Below are 17,316 nucleotides of genomic sequence, written 5' to 3'. Positions count from 1 at the left end.
AACAATCTCATTCATTTCCATAACTCCGTTCAGTAAGGCCTCTAAAACAACTATTACTTCTGCTACTCTGAAACTACTATGAATACGTATTACCAATGAAAACCTGCATTATGGATTATTAAATTAGTCAGTATTAAATTAGTTTTGGGTCAATTTAGTCGAGATTGTGTCATCCAGTTTGTGACTTGTGTCTCACAAGTGATGACCTAGAGTCATGTGACTTGAGTCCCAGTCTGTAAAGAGTGTGCAGAGGGTCAGCGTGGTATTAAAACAGACGAGTTCACCAGCAGGTTAAAACAAAATCACTGTGGGATCCCTGGTCCTCTGGGCAGGAGGACTGAGGAGGACCAGGGCCAAAGATGATCACACATCTTGGTAAGAATTAGTGTGGGACACCGAAGAAAGGGAAGAATATGTCAGCAGCATCCAAACTTTACATCAGGACACAAGGACAGTGAGAGTGAAGAGAGGTCACAGCAGGTGAGATGAGAGCAGGGAGAGGGGTGACCCACCAACACAATGACAGACACATGCACTACTGCGTGCCTCATGACGTGTGTGTGTGTGTGTGTGTGTGTGTGTGTGTGTGTGTGTGTGTGTGTGTGTGTGTGTGTGTGTTTGTGTGAGTGTGAGAGTGACTCTTGTATGTTATATGTTGGTAACTCTTTACCTGGACCAGAGGAGACAGAACCATGAGTCTTTTGGAAACAGCAGCCTATGTATCCAATGAAACCCAGTGGAGTGGGCAGAACAGAGCAAATCAACAAAACATGCCCATATATGGGACATACAATGTGACATGATGACAAAGCAACAAACAGGAGTGAGAAAAGACAAAGAGAAAGAGACGAGAGAAAGAGAAGAGGAGAGAAGAAGGGAACAATTAACGACACATATAGAAACTGGGAGTCATCCATCCTAACCTGTTTCTTAAAATGACTTCAGAAGGTAAATCTGCTCCTCATGAAGAACGCCAAACACTTAAACAGTGAGTTGAAGGCCGCAGCCATTGATGACAGTTATCTGTGACTGTGGTCTCAGTTCAATTGAGTCAGCAGAAGATGATGATGAAGAGAGGCAGTTGCCCCAGTTGACCCCCGCCTGCTCCAGAGATACTCACTGCGTCGGCCTCGGCCTTCTCCCGAGAGGCTCGTCCCCCGGCCACCACCGACTCTATGACGGCCACCCAGCGCTGCTTGTCTGGGAAACTGGGAGCCATGAAGTAAATAGACTGTCCAGGCCAGCAGGGGGCGTGACAACCAGACTCCAGCTTCAGGACATAAGGAACATCTGACACACATGGAACAGAGGTAAGGTTTGACTTCAGAATACTTCTCTTAGTTTAATGGTTTCTTATTATTTATAGTATCTAGATTGGCACTAAGTAGAGCGTATATCTCCACTAAGGCCCAATAGTCCAATCATATTCAATTACGGAATTATGCCATGGAAAATCTGTGAAAATGTTGAAAAACTAGTTGTCTTACAAAGTTAAGTAAAGTGATAATAAACGTTCTTGATTCAACCATTTGATCCGGATCCACACAAAGAGTTTATATGATGCCATTCTTTAGGAGAACCCTGAGTGTTTACCTGACTTGGCCGTGTTTGGCAGCTCAGATGCTCCAACGGCTCCATGCACCATCACCTCTCCATCTGACAGACACAGGTCGAACTCCTCCAGCGGCTTCACAGACTCTAAGTACCAGACACAGAGCAAACAGAACTGAACCTGGAGGAACTGTCGTAGGTGTATGAATTCTGATGTTCTGCTAAATATCCAAACAGGTTAACAACCTTCCCTGGGCTCTATCTCGTAGCTGGACACTTTGGTCCCATCCAGGACCACATACTTCCTCTCCCAGCCTTGGCCTCGCTTCCCATTCCTGCAAACACACAAAGAAACTGCATCATGACAGAGCACAGGCCGTGAAGATGAACAGTTTCTGCAGGATACTTTACATAGGCCCTTTTTTTTAAACAGATGAAGTACCAGATAAGTGGATTCACCAGACAGAACAGAGAGTTCCTGTGAGGTTCAGTAACATGAGGCTGCCTGATCAGTGGGAGGAGATGACACAGCCTCATCAGGAGGGGGCACACCAGAGAAACTGTATTGCTCGAAATAAACAGGTATGGAGGACATGATGGATATATAACATATACACATAATGAACTGATAGCATCACAAGCCTCTACTGTAGATTAAGTGCTCATTCATGGCTCAGATGTTAAAGCTTTTTTACCAGTACCAATTGGTATTGCTACTGGTACTCAACCTTTGTCATGCACCTACACATATACAATACAAAGAGCAACATCTTGTTGCCCATCAGGTAAATTTCCATCACAACTTAATCCCTTTAAGATGACCAGTTATTACTTCAAGGTGTCCAATTGTACTTAAGCTTTATTGTTTTAAGTTGCTTTGAATAAAGTTATCTACCAAATAAGAGCTAAATTCACTGCTCCACCTGTGAGAAGATTCTTCTCATTCTGACCTTGTGGTTGTAAAAATTATAAAAGAACAACATCATTTTCGGGACAAAATGTATGGGCTTGTGCACAAAACTAGAGGTTAACAGTAGGATTTGTGGACAGCCTGATCCATTATCTGCACATTATCTGATACTGGTTTACCAGTATGACCTGATATCGGCTTCAATGATCACACCACTGTGTACGTGGCTCACCTGGGCAGTTTCATCCAGCCTTCCAGGTGCATGTGTCCACCTGCTTCTTTGAGCTGCTGGCCTGGAGAGCTACCTTTGTCCCGACACAGCCCGTCAGACAGATGCAGGGAGCAGTCGCTGGACATGCCACATGTGGCTGGAAGGCAGGGGGAGCATTTCGGGTGGCACAAAGCGTGACACTCTAAGGAGAGAGAAGAAGAAAAAAACTAGTTTAAGATAATGCAATGGCAGACAGGGCCTTTGTGCCAGAGGTTGGTGTGGGGGCATCCTTACAAGGACGTGTATGCATTAAGAAATATACAAATTCTGTTTATTGTGAACATTGTCATTTGAAGGAGCATTTCTATTTCACCGTAGTAGTCAGTTAATCTCAAACCATTCTAAAATAGATTGACCCTCACAATGCTCTCACATATTTTAGTAACACTCCTATTTATAATGCACTAGTGCGGTGCCCTTTCTGAACCTGCCTGTTTGGACTAGTCTGTTTGTTTGGCCTGTGGTGATGCTGGTCGCAGCTTTTCTTTCTAAAACTGTAAAAGTGTCCTTCAGTAATCGAGCTGCAGCAGATAAAAACCTGCTGCCGGACTCCACAGAACCTTGACCAGGACTTATGCTGCACACCTTCCTTAGCTAGCCGGGGAAACGGAAGAAAATAGATAATTCTGTGCAATATAAACGGTTATGTGCAATCCATTCACTGTACATATCCGGACACATAACATATTTCTTTACACTGTATATACCGGATTTATTACATTTATATAATTTTTTCTATAAATCGTTGTATATTTCTATTTCTTGATATTCCTTCGCCCAAGTACTGCATGCTACTTATGTGATGTCTATCTGCTGGTTTAACATTGCAAATTTCCCCATTGCTGGACTAATAAGGGACGTGTTAATCTTAATAAGAGAATGTGTTCACTGTCTGTGGGACTGGAACAAGCTGTCATTGTAAATGTCAGAACACAGAAAACTGTATGTCAAAATAATGTATTCTCTTTCTATTCTCGGGGTTAGACCTCCTGATCCAATCTAGGTGGGAGAGCTCTGTCCTTCTCCAGCTGGCAAAAGATTGTCTTTTCTTTAATAATAAACAAAAGACAAATTTATTTCATCTGCTTGATATTTAATTTCTCAACAAATATCCACCGCACTGTTCTCCTGAAGCTCGACTCAGTCAAGAACCCTGAACTGGAGAAACAGCTGCTGTTGTCGAGATGGCCAATGATCAGCCGCTACAGAGTGCATGTTGCCTGTTTATTCAAAGTTTATTAATATTAAACGTATCATCTCCAAATCGCACCAAGTTCGACACTGATCTTCCTTGTGCCCTTAACAATACACATGCGAGGACTGAAGCTGATAAGATGAACTGCTCTTGGGACATTATTTCCACATTGCTGGAATTAAAAGATAGATGTTACAATATCCACTATACAATGGAGAAAAAAAGAAAAAAAAAAAGGGTCAGTAATTGTTGCTCCATACAATCTATACTAATTTTGTTTTCAGTTGACATGAAGTGCATCACTGTGTCCATGACTCTCTATGTGATCACACCGAACTCACCAAGACAGGTGGCGGCTTGGCGACCGAAGTGCACGGTATCCAGGCACACAGTACACTTGGCAGCTCTCATATTGAGTCCCACTGTGAAGCGATGGGGGGTGTTGTGGTGCACCACTCTCTCCCTCTCCCTCTCTCTGTCCCTCTGACTGTCCTTCATACGACGGCTATACTCTGAACACAGTCAGGGAACACAGTGAGGGCAGCAGCTCCAGGCACATCGGTCACTACAACACCTCAGTGCACCATGCTGTACCAGACCAGCCATGAAGTCAGTTCAACAAAAGAAGGCTTCCAAGAACTGTAAGATGTTTGACAAAATGCATAAGCAAGTCAACTGTGAAGAAAATAAAAGTTTGAGAAAGAATATTGATTGAATCAATCCCTTTGCTTGTGCCCACTCACTGCTGCATTTTAAAGGCATTATCCAATCAATATCAAGTTCTCTGTTCTGTGTTGGCTCACACACCACAACACTTTCTGTAAAGCATTGTGGTCACCTGAGGTTGAAAAGTTTATCTTCACATATTCTAGATATTTACAGAAAACAACTGAAATAGGTCATTATAATTTCTGGATTTTTACCATAAAATACATTTATATATCAACAGTTTTTATATAATGGTGTCAATGTTTTCTTCTTGTGTTTTCCTTTTGTTTGTGATTCTTATTTCTATCTCATCACAATCATCAACATTAGGCTACAATGACACAACTTTACGATAAATATCATCCAGTCTCTTCTTTTGTAAGAAGAAATGCAATGACTGAATAATACCTTTAATTTGAAGTTCAGAGTGTGGGTTCAAACAGCGTTTTGTGAAGTTATCATATGGGGCATCTCTGGTAGTGTATGATGTGATGTTCAGGCTGGAGTGAAAGAGCAGGGTTCTGCAAATCAGATTGACTAAGCTTCAGCAACCAAGATAAAAATGCTTCAGATTTCTAAAGCTGTGCACTGAAGAGAGACAATTGACTTGAAGGTGTCTCTGCCTCACCCGAGCAGCCTGATGGGAGGTGACATTTTATCAAAGTGCAGAGCTTTTCAAATCTGGCTTGTCAAGGTGGTGAATGAGACAAAAGGAGATAAGAGACCAAACTGCAGAAACCATGGGTTTGAACAACTTACTTTCAAAAGTGACCCTCCTTCTCTCTGAAAGGTGTGTGAAGGAAAAGGGATAGTAAGAGAGTGAGATTAGATGTGTGTGTGTGTTTGTGTGTGTGTGTGTGTGTGTGTGTGTGTGTGTGTGTGTGTGTGTGTGTGTGTGTGTGTGTGTGTGTGTGTGTGTGTGTGTGTGTGTGTGTGCTTATCTGTACATGTAAGAGCCAGTACGTGGAAAGTATGGAGCCCAGAAGTGTGCTTCTATTAGAGAGGAAAAAGTTGCTTTTCCACAAACATCATCTCTCCACTCACCCTCGGGTGTTGCCGTCTCCTTCCTACGACCAGAGTTGGCGGGTGCCAGGCTGCTCGGGCCCTGCTGGTGTTCAGGAGACTTTACCATGGCAGACATAATCATCTGCTGCCGTGCCGGGTTTGAGGAGTTACCATGATCTTTATACTGGAGCGCTACATCACAATAGATATATTGTTTAATCAAGATGAGTTAAGTGTTTCTATTGTTCAAAGAAGATAGCAGTAGTAGTCACAGTAATAAGCTATAGTTAAAGTTGGTGTGCAGAGTTGCAAACACGAGTATAAGCTGCAGTCTGACCTTCCTCTCTGAGAGACCGCAGCTCAGATCTCATTTTCTGCAGAGCTTCTTCCAGGTCTGTGCAGCGTGTGCGCTCTTTTTCCAGAGCCACCTTCATGTCGCTGTACTGCAGAGGAACCGGCTGGATGCTGGGCACCGGGGAAACCTGGCCTTGACTCTGCCCTTGAGCCTGGGCCTGAGCAGCCATGGCAGCCAACAGGTCCTCTCGACGACGGCCAAACAGACCCTGAGACACACACAAGCACTCATCAACAAAATGGTGTAAAATGTGACCAGAGATGAGAAGCTGGAGAAACACTGAGAGACAGGGTGCAAAATCGAGGTAATCTGTTTTAATCCATTACTATGCTCTGCTGATTGTGAGTCACTTTCTGAGTGGTGATAATCTACAACACTTTTTGAACATGCAAAGTAGCAAAATTTGAACACATCCTGAATTTAACTTTTGTAAAGCATTTATAATTTTTTTCTTTTTTTATTCAATTTCCATGAATCAATATTAATTAAACAGATTTTGGACAATCTAATGAATTCCATAATATTCTTCACCTCCTATATAGATATTGATTTGGTGAATTTGATTTAAGGCTATAGTAATCAAATTCAGATCAAATTTTCACAATTGTTCTATTCCAAATTCAATTTTACGGGGATTTCCCAAAATATCCAAATGAGTGCATGATCCCATCTGACCTTTTTCTTCTTGGAGCCGCCGTGGGCCTGGGACTGGAGGAAGTCAATGAGCTTGGTCTGCTGGGTGATGGTCCCCTCCATTTTCACCTTCTCATGAGAGTACACGGCCTGCAGGTGGAGCTAAGTGAACACCACTACTGCCATGAATTTCTCCTCATGTACTTCACTTCGCACAGAGAGGCCGACAAAGACAGAGAGGAGGGGGTATGTATGCTGTGGGGTAAGACAAAGGAGGGGGGGCGGGGGGTGCATGTATGTGCATGTAACTTTCAAAATCAAAACAAAGTGGGGAAAAAAACAAGACGGCAATTGATAGAAAGATCTGCTCCAAGTTAAAGTGTTCATGTGACTGTGCTAACTCAACTTTCTAATATCCTCTGTGTTTCTCCTGTGTATAGACATTACATTGACAGGTCCATCATGTGCATGTCTGTGCAGGAGCACCTGGATATTCTCCAGCTGGTATTCCAGGTCGGTCCTCTCAGTTTTCAGCAGGTCAGTCTGGTCCAGGGCGTCCTGCAGACCCTGGGTCAGGCGGAAGATGTGGGTCTTCTGAGCGTCCATCTGCTGCTGCAGTTTCTCTTGCTGTGGAGATAGAACCACTCTTTCGTCACCGTTTGCACTCTGTGACTTTGCCTCTTGAGCTTCTTACAATTGATTATTTCCGGTGACAGTAGCGGCTTAACCTTGCAGCATGGTTTGACATTTGTTACAGCTGGGACACAACGCACGCAAGAGAAACAAGTTTATATTTGGTAATGGTAATTTGATTTGCAGCAACAGCATAAATCGTGGAATAAAAACATGAAGACATAAGGTAACAAGCACAAAAACAATTGAACAACTGAGAATTATACTTGTATAAAAAGTATATATATATATTATGGGATGTACATTATGGGATGTACAGCAAAAGCTTGGTCATTAGGTAATTTGTTAATAAAAAAGTTGAAATAAAGAATGCAGCCCTTGAAGGAAACAGACATTAAACTGAGCTTTTATTCAAATGTTATTGTGCTGTTCTCCCGGTATTAAAGAAAATAAAAATGTAAAAGATTTGTGTATGCACCCCCTTATACGTATCAGCACCACCATTTCATGGGTTCTTCCTCGGGTCATGCCTCACCTCTCCAAACAATTTCACAGAAAATGGTTGAGTAGTTTTTGGGTAATCCTGGGGAACCTAAGTCAGTTCCAGTTTGGGAAATATGACAGCTTGTTTTTTTGCTGGCAGCTGAGAGTCTTTTTTCTCAATTTAAGGATTTTCACTCTGAAGTTCTGTGATATTGTTGCACACAAAGCACAGATACCAGTGATGTCTGGGACTGTGAAGGGCGTTCCCAAAGCTTCAGTTTAGGATTCTTGAATTAGATCATGTTGGATTTTGAGGTCTGCTTTGAATCATTGTCCTGTAGTAGAAGCCAACTTCTTTTTAGTTTAGCTTGTTAGCTGCAGGGGCTGTATTTACATCTCATATACTCAGAAATCAACAAAATGTATAATACTTGTCTGTCTGTGAGAAAACAGAGAATGTACCTCTTCCAGCAGTCTCTGCTTCAGATCCCTCTCACTCTCCAGCTTTTGCTGCAAACTGCGGGCGTTCATCTCCAGCATGGCATGCTTCTTCTCCAGGTCATTCATCTGAGAAGAGAACGCAGGAGGAATTTGCTGCAACATCTGTTAACCACACGCAGTACAGAGCTACTCAAACAGTGTGGAAATGCTCACAGTGTCTGCAAGGCTCTCAGCTTTGAGTTTCTGGTCTTTGAGGGCCTGCTGCAGGGCCAGGATCTCAGCTTTGTGTTCCTTTACTGCCTGGTCCACAGCCTGACGAGACTCTGAGCTGCGCTGCTCTGAACGAAGCCTACAACATACAGCATGACATGTTTACACTGATCATTTTCTATACTCTCTGAGTGTCACTATAATGTGTTTACTGGCTCTTTCTGACTTACAGTAATTATTTTAATATTCAATTTCTACAGCCTTGCAAAGTGAGGAGCTGCTGGTTGCAGTTCTCTAAAGCAGTTACTTTACCCACTTTGCATCACAGTGCCCTGCCTACACAAACTCAAAATATAATTTTATATATTTCCCAGAATACCTTCTGATAAACCCCAGTGAATACGGCCAACCTGTTGCGTTCAGTGTGTAGGCAGAAGGATCCAGATCCAACAGAAACATTCAAAGCAAAAACAGATTTCAATATAAATCATAAATATAACTGATACTGTGACCATTTATTCAAAATGTTAAATGTCTTTGCAGATATTAAAGGTCACTTCAGTCGATATATGTCCACAGAAATGTCATGTTGATGTTGTACATACGTGTGAATGTTCATCACCTGTTCTGTTTCTCTATGTCCAGCAGTCTCTGGATGTCCCTGGTCCTCCTCTCAGCCTGGTTCTTCTCCTCCTCCAGTGTCGCCCTCCAGGCCTCCCACTGTCTCTCCTTCTCCAGCAGCTCGTCGTTCAGGGTCTCCAGCTCCAGAACCTGCTCCTCCAGCATGGTGCAGGTGGTCTTCAGTGTCTCAAGGTTCTGGTGCAAAAAATGATTGAGATGAGAAATTCTTCTCTGGTTGAAAGCAAAATTGTGTAAAGGACACAGCTGCACAAGCTGCAGTCATTACTTCTCAGAAAAGACTGCAGCTTTATAAAGAAGAGAGAGAGAGAGAGAAGTATAGTTCACCAGATTAGAACTGTTGATGAACTATGAAGAACCCCTGTTCTCAAAAGACCTACTTGGAAAGTTTTAATATCAAATTTTGGGTTTATCAAGACATACGAAACACACAAAACACAGCTGCAGATCCCCTCCCTGACCCACCCACGCACAAACAAAAACAGGACGGTCACGCAAAAGGAAGAGGTAGGAGTTAAATTAATTAAAAAATTACAAAATAATAATATATGTATATATATATATATATGAATGGCTCCAACATTAGTAAATTAACAGGTGGCAATGTAAGCAATCCAAGTTTACTCTGAAAACCACTTTTATATCAGATGATCTGATACAGGCATTGGCAATGTGTCAATACAGCTCAAACAGGGCTAGCAAATTTTTCATTATTTTATTTATTTTATAGTGATTTTTCTTCAGCTATTCATTTAAAATAACATTTAGATTTGGAAAGATGGAGGTGGTTACATTTCATCATAAACAGATCCACTGGAAAGTCAACTCCTGTAAGTTTTGTCCTGATGTCGCTGAAGTCGTGCCACAATATATTTATCTTTGTACGTGACCATGAACAATGTAAAAATGAGCCCTCCATTATACCACATCTAAAACACACATTTTTAGATTTAGGTTAATATTTATGGGATTTGTGTAGTGTGGACTTCCACCTGTTGCATCATCACAACACTGCAATTAAAAAAGACTTCAAAACCAGTACCAGTGCTGCTGTAGGATTATTTACATGATATGTTGTCGTCCCTAAAGTCTCTAAAAGTAGAGTAGGAGCCAGAGCTTTCAGCCATCAAGCCCCTCGGCTGTGGAATCATCTACCACTTTCAGTTCAGGAGGCAGTCACCATCTTTTCATTTAAGAGTAGGCTCAAAACCTTCCTTTTTGATAAAGCTTATAGTTAGAGCTAATTAGTGCGGAAGAACGTAACTTTTTCTATTTTATGACACATGACACACGGAGCTTCTCTTTCCAGCTTCTCTTTCCTCTTCTCCATCCCTATCCCCCTTCCCCGGAATCCCTTTGCTTTATCACCCGCAGATCCAGGGCCACTGTGGCCGCACCATGGATTGCGGTTTGTGGATCGCACACCGGGGGTCGCAGTGTTGGATCCAGTGTGGCGGATTCTGAGTCATGTGGGCTGATCGTGGTGCTGGTAGCGGACCCTGTGTCGCGTTGGCATTGGGCACGGGCATTGGACCAGGACCGCGGTGGTGGCTTGTGATGGGTCCTGGTGGGCGGCGGTGGACGGTGACTGAGGACTGGAGTGGCGCTCTGGTCTGGATGGTGGATCGTGGTCTGGATGGTTGCTGACCATGGACTGTGATTGCAGCGGGACTGGTTGGCATGTCATGTTGGGGTTGTCCTTCGGGATACTTACCCTCATCAAATGCTGCTAGAGACTTTATTCTTTAATCTTGAAGACTTTAATCTTGATGATGTTTTCCTGCACGTGGCATCTATTGCACTTCTGTCCGTCCTGGGAGAGGGATCCCTCACATGTGGCTCTCTCTGAGGTTTCTACGTATTTTCTTTTCTCTTGCTGAAGGTTAAGGACAGAGGATGTCACACCCTGTTAAAGCCCTGTGAGATGAATTGTAATTTGTGAATACGGGCTATACAAATAAAATTTGATTGAAAATTTGATTGATTGATGTTTTGACACAATATTTTTCGGTGTTATCCACGGGGGCCTACACAAAGCCCTGTGTTTCATGTCTTACAACACACTGCTTTAGACAAAGCACTGGAAGACACATATAGCCTGTGCTGGTACTGCAGCCCTCTGAAGTCCAACGCTTCCACAGCTGACACGACCTGGGAGTGATGGGGATGACACATCCCTCCCACACACCACCCCATCCCTCGTCTATGACTTCCATCGGTGGTTACACAACCATCAGGACCGAGAGCGCTGCTGGACACCCACACACATATCCTCCCACAGGGGCAGCGCACACATCACACAGCCTCCTCGCTCGCACTCTCTCCCCCTGCATCCAGAATACAGCACAGCACAATACTGAAATATTCCCAGGGTTTCTGCTGCCTGATTTACACTTAACACTGTCAGGGCTGGGAGAGATGTCTGGGTCACCTGTCAAACTGGTGTCTGACAGACCAACTGGGAGTGGGAAGTGGGCAGAGGGACAGTGAGCGGAACAAGAGGAAGGAGTACATCTGTCTTAGGAAGAAAACTGCAACTGCTGGGTTTTTTCTTTTTTTTTCAAATGTTCAACCGATGACAGCTGTTATTTTTGGCAAGTTCATACAGAAATTTGAAAACTGGGGGATATACTGGTGACATGTTTCCTGAGTTGTGACTGGGTTGGAAAGTCAGCTGTTTGATTGTGTGTGTGTTTACTTGGGAGGGGCAGTCTGTCTCTGGTGCTAAACAGAGTGAATGGATGGAGAACAGCAGATATCACATATAAATCAGGGCAATCGATAACAAAACCAACATAAATAGTTGCATTAAGGAGCAATGTACGCAGAATATGATAATGAATGTTATTTGACAATCTCTTTAGAGGTGCCCTGTGTGGTTTTCTTGCAGACAAATATGTTTTTGTTTAACAAATCGAGTCTAACAAATGTCGTGAAAGTTTTTTTTTTAATCATTTCGGAACCTGTCCTGTTAGCATCTTTGTACTCTTGCTAGCAGTCTTCCTCTTCATAATACCAATATTGGATGATTCACAGAACTTGACCGCCAGCTGCCAGGTACCTGTTTCTGGTTGTTCAGGTGCATCTCGCGGTCGGCCACTTCCCGACGCAGTCTGTCCACGTCCTGGCCGAGCTGCAGGCGGTCTTCTCTCTCATCCGAGGCCTCGTCCAGCTGCTTGGACAAGTAGAAGTTCTGACGGTTCAGCTCAGCGTTTTCCTGAGTGAGTGTGGTCAGCTGCTCCTCCAGATCTGTGATCACCTGCAGAGAGTAACCAGGGCATGCAAGTTTAAAGAGAGCACGGTATACAGGGAACCTATTTCATAACAAAAATATACAGAATCAACCAGGTAACAAACAACTATTGATTAATTGATCATAACATACATTTTCTTAATTTTCCTCTATATTGGCTGTAAACTAATTCAAAGCCCTGAACAAATATGACTGTTTTGACATTAATTATAAATGTGGTTCATAAAGGCACCTGAAAGTTGGATTAATTCATCTGCAAATAAAAGGGTGAATAAGCTCAGCTTTGGTAAAGGAAACCACCTCCACATTAGTTTTCTAATCCTTCACCTATTTGACACATGAAGTGTTTAAAATAATCTAGGAGAAGAATCTTACTCTTCTGTATTATACACTTAGTGTAAACAAATTAAAAAATTAAATTAGTTATACAATTTACTTCATAAAAAGGTCTCGTTAACATCTTGCATAGAGGCATAGCTTTGTACATATGATTATTCATCCACACAACAACTTGACCCGAGTGGCCCATAGTCCAACCTCTACTGCTGCATTACTTTGATGTGATGCAGTGATCAGCTCTACTACTTGTTTCTAACTCAGGATTCAGGAATCGGAGGAAGGAGCCAGTTAATCATTTCATCAGCACCAGTGTGTTCTGTTAATCAGCCATGGCCACTGTGCACGCTGCAGGGAGAGGGGGGTTAGAGACTGATGAGGCTGCCAGGTAGGAGCCCCCTGATTCTCAGCTCTCATGAGAACATGTGTACCACGCAGAACTCAAGGTGGTGGGGAAAAGAGGCAAAGCTTAAGTTTAAGTACATAAATTAGCTGTCTGTTCTGTACTGACTCAGTGCTTCTGCTCCCCCGAGGCCGGGGACTGACAGTAGCAACTAAATACTTGAGGTGGGGTGGGGCAGTCAGCGAAGGAGTGGATCAAGTGGTGATCTGGCAAGCCTCTGTATTTACTCTCCTCACCTCTCATCCTGATCTATAGAGCAACTCACTCCCAGAGCTTTGCATCCTCAAAACTGCTGTACACAAACAGCATCATACCATTTGTCAGGGCTGTGGGTGTACATCAAACATAAACTCTAGTTAGAGAGCCAGTAAATCAGTCCTGCAATTCCCTTGACTAACACTAATGTAACATTTACTGTACAGCGATAGCACAAAATACAGAGGAACATCTGCTCTCTCTATCAAACAGACTCAGCGGCACAAATGCAGTGGAGAGTGAAGTCACCTGATGGTGGTTTGCAAACAGTTTCACAATGTAACCACTTTAAGTCCATTCTTTGGAATCTGGATACTGCATGGCCGGCTGATATGGATACAACTTCATTCTACTGTGAAATTTGCAAGTATTTTATTTTAGATGAAATAACCATGAGGAAATGCTAGTCCGGTCCAAGAGGAGTCCTTTGAATTAAATATCGCAATGGTCTAAAACAACCAGACATATTATATATTAGTGCTGGTTTTAATATCACATAAATTACCAAATTATATAAAAATCCACATAGAAGGGTTCAACATGACTCATAACACCAATGTGTTTCAAACACTCTTGGACTTTGCTGGGCCAATGCCCACGTAAATTCAATTGTTTGGGACCTTATGTATTTATAATTAATTGAAAAAACACCCTCTATTAAAAATTTGAATAATATAAATAATAGTGATTGAAAAAAACCTTCAAAAAATACCGAGGTGAACAGTCTTAATGATAATACTCAGGGTCTCCAGCTCGAGAACCTGCTCCTCCAGCATGGTGCATGTTATTCATACCTTAAGTGTTTCTACTGTCTTAAGTAGTGCAGCCAAATAAATGTGGTTCCACAAATTTCCCTGTAGTCTATTTTGATAGAAGGAAAGTTGCTGGTATTTTCAAGACAGAGATAGTTGAACCTTGGAGGGGCAGGGATTCTCGCACTATATTTTAGGGAAATTATAGGCAAAGTTCTGTCAATAGAAAATTTAAATAATTTGACATTCGACAAATGATCCAGACACCTGGTTTGGTTACAAAATGTTCAACAGACAGACCAACAGAGAGACCCACGTTGCAAGTCTTACAGGAGCAGTGCAACAAACAGAGTGAAATTTCAAGATCTGCTGGTTGCAGAATCTGGCTGCGTTGGCCTGGACGCTGGCCAGCTGGATCTATGGACAGAGCTCTCTAAACAGTTTGTGAGTGGGTGGATCTCGAAACAAGGGCATTGGGATAAAGAAAGATCATGGTGGCTTCGGTGTTTATTAAAGATATATTCATTTAAAAGCACTCAAATGAGACATAGTCTGTTTCTCAAGGTTAATGGGACCATCAGGGCTCCACAGAGACACCATCCTATGCTGTATGATATTATGTACTATCTAAAAAAGGTGTCAAAAAAAGATACTTGAAGAAGGGTAAAGCTTTGGGATACAAACATACTTAACAGCCGCCCTTAGTGTCTATAAGATAAATGAATAAACAACTTTAAGATAGGGACAAGAACTTAAACAGGTGAAGAACACAGCTTGCTTTATAAAGATGCAGCTACTTTTGATTGGTTCCGTCATGCATCATTATTTGTTTGACCTCACATGATGCCTCATTATCAGAAGCTATGGTAACAAGAAGGTGTACACGATATGGGATTAAGTAGGGAAGACAATGACAAACTAGTCCACAGGGTTTCCAGGTCACTTTGAGTATGTGACACCATGAAGAGATATCCTGTTCACCAGGCCAAAATAAGCTCTGTGAAATATCCTTGAGGCGTTCCTGAGATATCATGCTCATGAGACTGGATTAGATGGACAGAAAACAAAATGCCCCTGGCTACAGAATAGTTGGCGCAGATGAATACAAAATTCTCCATGATGCCTCATCAACCATGATGCTGGGATAACAGCCGCTAGCTTACTGTTACTGTTCCAGCTGATCTGGTGAAAACAAATTGCTCATTTGAGAATTAATCTATCACTAATTTGGGAGAGTTCTAGAACATTAGAGTGGAGCCCAAAGGTGATGACAGTTTGAGTAAATAATACACTTCCACACAAGTAAATAATGATGATGAGTGTGATAAATGGAAGTACAGGGAAACTTAACACAAGAGTGACTGAAAAACCTTGTGAGTGTCAACTCTTGGTTGTTAGTGCGGATGTGTGAAGCTTCAGCTGACGCACGATGTCACCAGAACTATCTATTCCTGGAAATAAACGAAATAGCGAAAAAAGTGTGAGCGAGTAGGTGAGCATCTTACCGCACAACTGTCTCTCAAGGTATCAAACTTGCGTTGTATCTCATCCCTGTGTGCCTAAGTGACAAGACAGAGGGGGACAGATTTCAGTGAATTATCTAACATCTGAAGAGACATCATGTTCATCACTCCTCTACTTCCTCTGTCTCTCACTCTGAGCACAGTGATCTCCTCCTCAGCCTCTGCAGTGGTCTCCTCCAGCTCAGTCTTGGCGTGCTGCAGTTGGTTCTCCACAGCACGGCGAGCTGCCTGCAGGTTGCTGATCTGGGACTCGCGCTCTTGCAGCGACAGGGTCAGCTCCGACACTTGGCGCTTTATCTCCAGCTTCTGTTCCTCGTGCTCCAGCCCGATCTACAAAGGCCGACAGAAAGGAGGCCATTCAGAATCAGGGAGCAGGAGGAGGGGATTCATCCAAAGGAGCAGTGAGAGAGACATGGTGACATGATTGAACTGCAGGGATGAGAGGGCATTACACCTGACCCCTCACTGTGTCGGGCTCCACCTTGATTCATTGTACTGCGTTCTCTGCTATTGAATTTGAAACAATATGATTTGTCCCTCTACTACACAATTATAACGACACATCTAATTGTTTTTTAACAATTAAGTTGGTGAATACAAGAGATTCAGACATCAATGCTAGGATTATTAAACTATGAAATATGTATATGTATACACAGTGGGGTCACTTGAAGGAATCTGACTCTTTTCCATTGCAAGTAGAGGAGTTTGCATGTCAGTTTTTCCTCCCAGTGAGTCATCTTCAACGTCTGAAACCGAGAAGCACTCTCACCTCGCTGTCGTGCCAGTGTTGCATTTCACACGATTCAAAGAAAAAATTGCTGTTGCATACTGTGTCTAAGGTATAAAAAAACAATAAGTATCAGATATAAAAAAGATATAACAAAACAATAAGTTGCACAGGAAAAGGTGCAGGGTCAACATCTACAAAATAAAGAAGAGAAGTGTGTCTGAAGTGGAAAAACTTCAGATAAAGAAAGTTTGATTGTGTCGATTATTTCAAAACAGCTGAAAAGTGACTTGGTATTGAAACTGGTTTTGGCACGGAGGTGACAGCTTGACTGAACGTTTGACTGTGTGTTACTTTGATGGAAAAACTTGTATCTAATAATCTATCAACCCACAAATCGCACTTCACTAACCCTGTTTTCTGACCCGACCCCTTTAATATCTTCTCACCTCTCTGAGCCTGGTTTCCTGCTCCAGCACACGGCTCTTATTGCTTTGCTCCTGCTGACTCATTTTCTCCAGATGCTCTTCCAGTTTGGCATTCTGGGCCTCCAACTTCCCAGCCTGAGACTCCAAATAGAATTTCTGCTGGCGAAGCTCTGAAATCATCTCCTCCTGGGCTTTCCTGAAAACAACAACACACATGAACATGCAACACTTCCTGGATAACGGCAAACCTTCCAGATATTATTTGGTACTAGCCACATTCGTGTGTGCTCCTTTTGTTCATCTTATAACAGCATTATGGTTGAAGCAGATATTATATTTGTGATCACCAATAGAAGGCTTTTCCTTGAATTCACAATAGTGTATTTAATGAGATTTTTTCAATGCTTTTAATCTATTGTTGGATGGAATTACAGTGTTTTGTGTATCAGTACTTACATGTTTTTCTGTGTGTAGACACTGCTGTTGGCTGCCAGTTTGTTTGCCTCAGACAGCTCAGCAATTCTCTGCTCCAGGCTGTTCATCTTGGAGTCCATAGCATTTATGGTCTGAATAGAAATGATAGAGACGATAACTTGTGTTTT

General features: G+C 42.5%; 1 protein-coding gene across 1 annotated transcript in view; it reads right to left on the bottom strand.

The window, feature by feature from the left end:
• LOC128437950 (citron Rho-interacting kinase) overlaps nucleotides 1-17,316 on the bottom strand; it is a 45,018-nt gene that overhangs the window by 6,122 nt on the left and 21,580 nt on the right. The window contains exons 11-29 of the mRNA XM_053420262.1: nucleotides 17,171-17,280; nucleotides 16,736-16,910; nucleotides 15,689-15,886; nucleotides 15,539-15,592; nucleotides 12,096-12,293; nucleotides 9,018-9,211; nucleotides 8,399-8,534; nucleotides 8,207-8,311; nucleotides 7,115-7,255; nucleotides 6,671-6,790; nucleotides 5,978-6,203; nucleotides 5,680-5,832; nucleotides 5,395-5,418; nucleotides 4,269-4,439; nucleotides 2,694-2,874; nucleotides 1,798-1,886; nucleotides 1,594-1,698; nucleotides 1,121-1,290; nucleotides 671-715 (exon numbers count right to left, since the gene is read on the bottom strand). Of these exons, the coding sequence (XP_053276237.1) occupies nucleotides 671-715; nucleotides 1,121-1,290; nucleotides 1,594-1,698; nucleotides 1,798-1,886; nucleotides 2,694-2,874; nucleotides 4,269-4,439; nucleotides 5,395-5,418; nucleotides 5,680-5,832; nucleotides 5,978-6,203; nucleotides 6,671-6,790; nucleotides 7,115-7,255; nucleotides 8,207-8,311; nucleotides 8,399-8,534; nucleotides 9,018-9,211; nucleotides 12,096-12,293; nucleotides 15,539-15,592; nucleotides 15,689-15,886; nucleotides 16,736-16,910; nucleotides 17,171-17,280 (2,595 nt within the window). The remainder of the gene's footprint in view (nucleotides 1-670; nucleotides 716-1,120; nucleotides 1,291-1,593; nucleotides 1,699-1,797; nucleotides 1,887-2,693; nucleotides 2,875-4,268; nucleotides 4,440-5,394; nucleotides 5,419-5,679; nucleotides 5,833-5,977; nucleotides 6,204-6,670; nucleotides 6,791-7,114; nucleotides 7,256-8,206; nucleotides 8,312-8,398; nucleotides 8,535-9,017; nucleotides 9,212-12,095; nucleotides 12,294-15,538; nucleotides 15,593-15,688; nucleotides 15,887-16,735; nucleotides 16,911-17,170; nucleotides 17,281-17,316) is intronic.

The sequence above is a fragment of the Pleuronectes platessa genome, chromosome 4 (genome assembly GCF_947347685.1).
Source record: "Pleuronectes platessa chromosome 4, fPlePla1.1, whole genome shotgun sequence".
NCBI lineage: Eukaryota > Metazoa > Chordata > Actinopteri > Pleuronectiformes > Pleuronectidae > Pleuronectes > Pleuronectes platessa.
The sequence above is the reverse complement of the archived record's forward strand: the minus strand, read 5'-3'. Positions and strand labels throughout refer to the sequence as shown.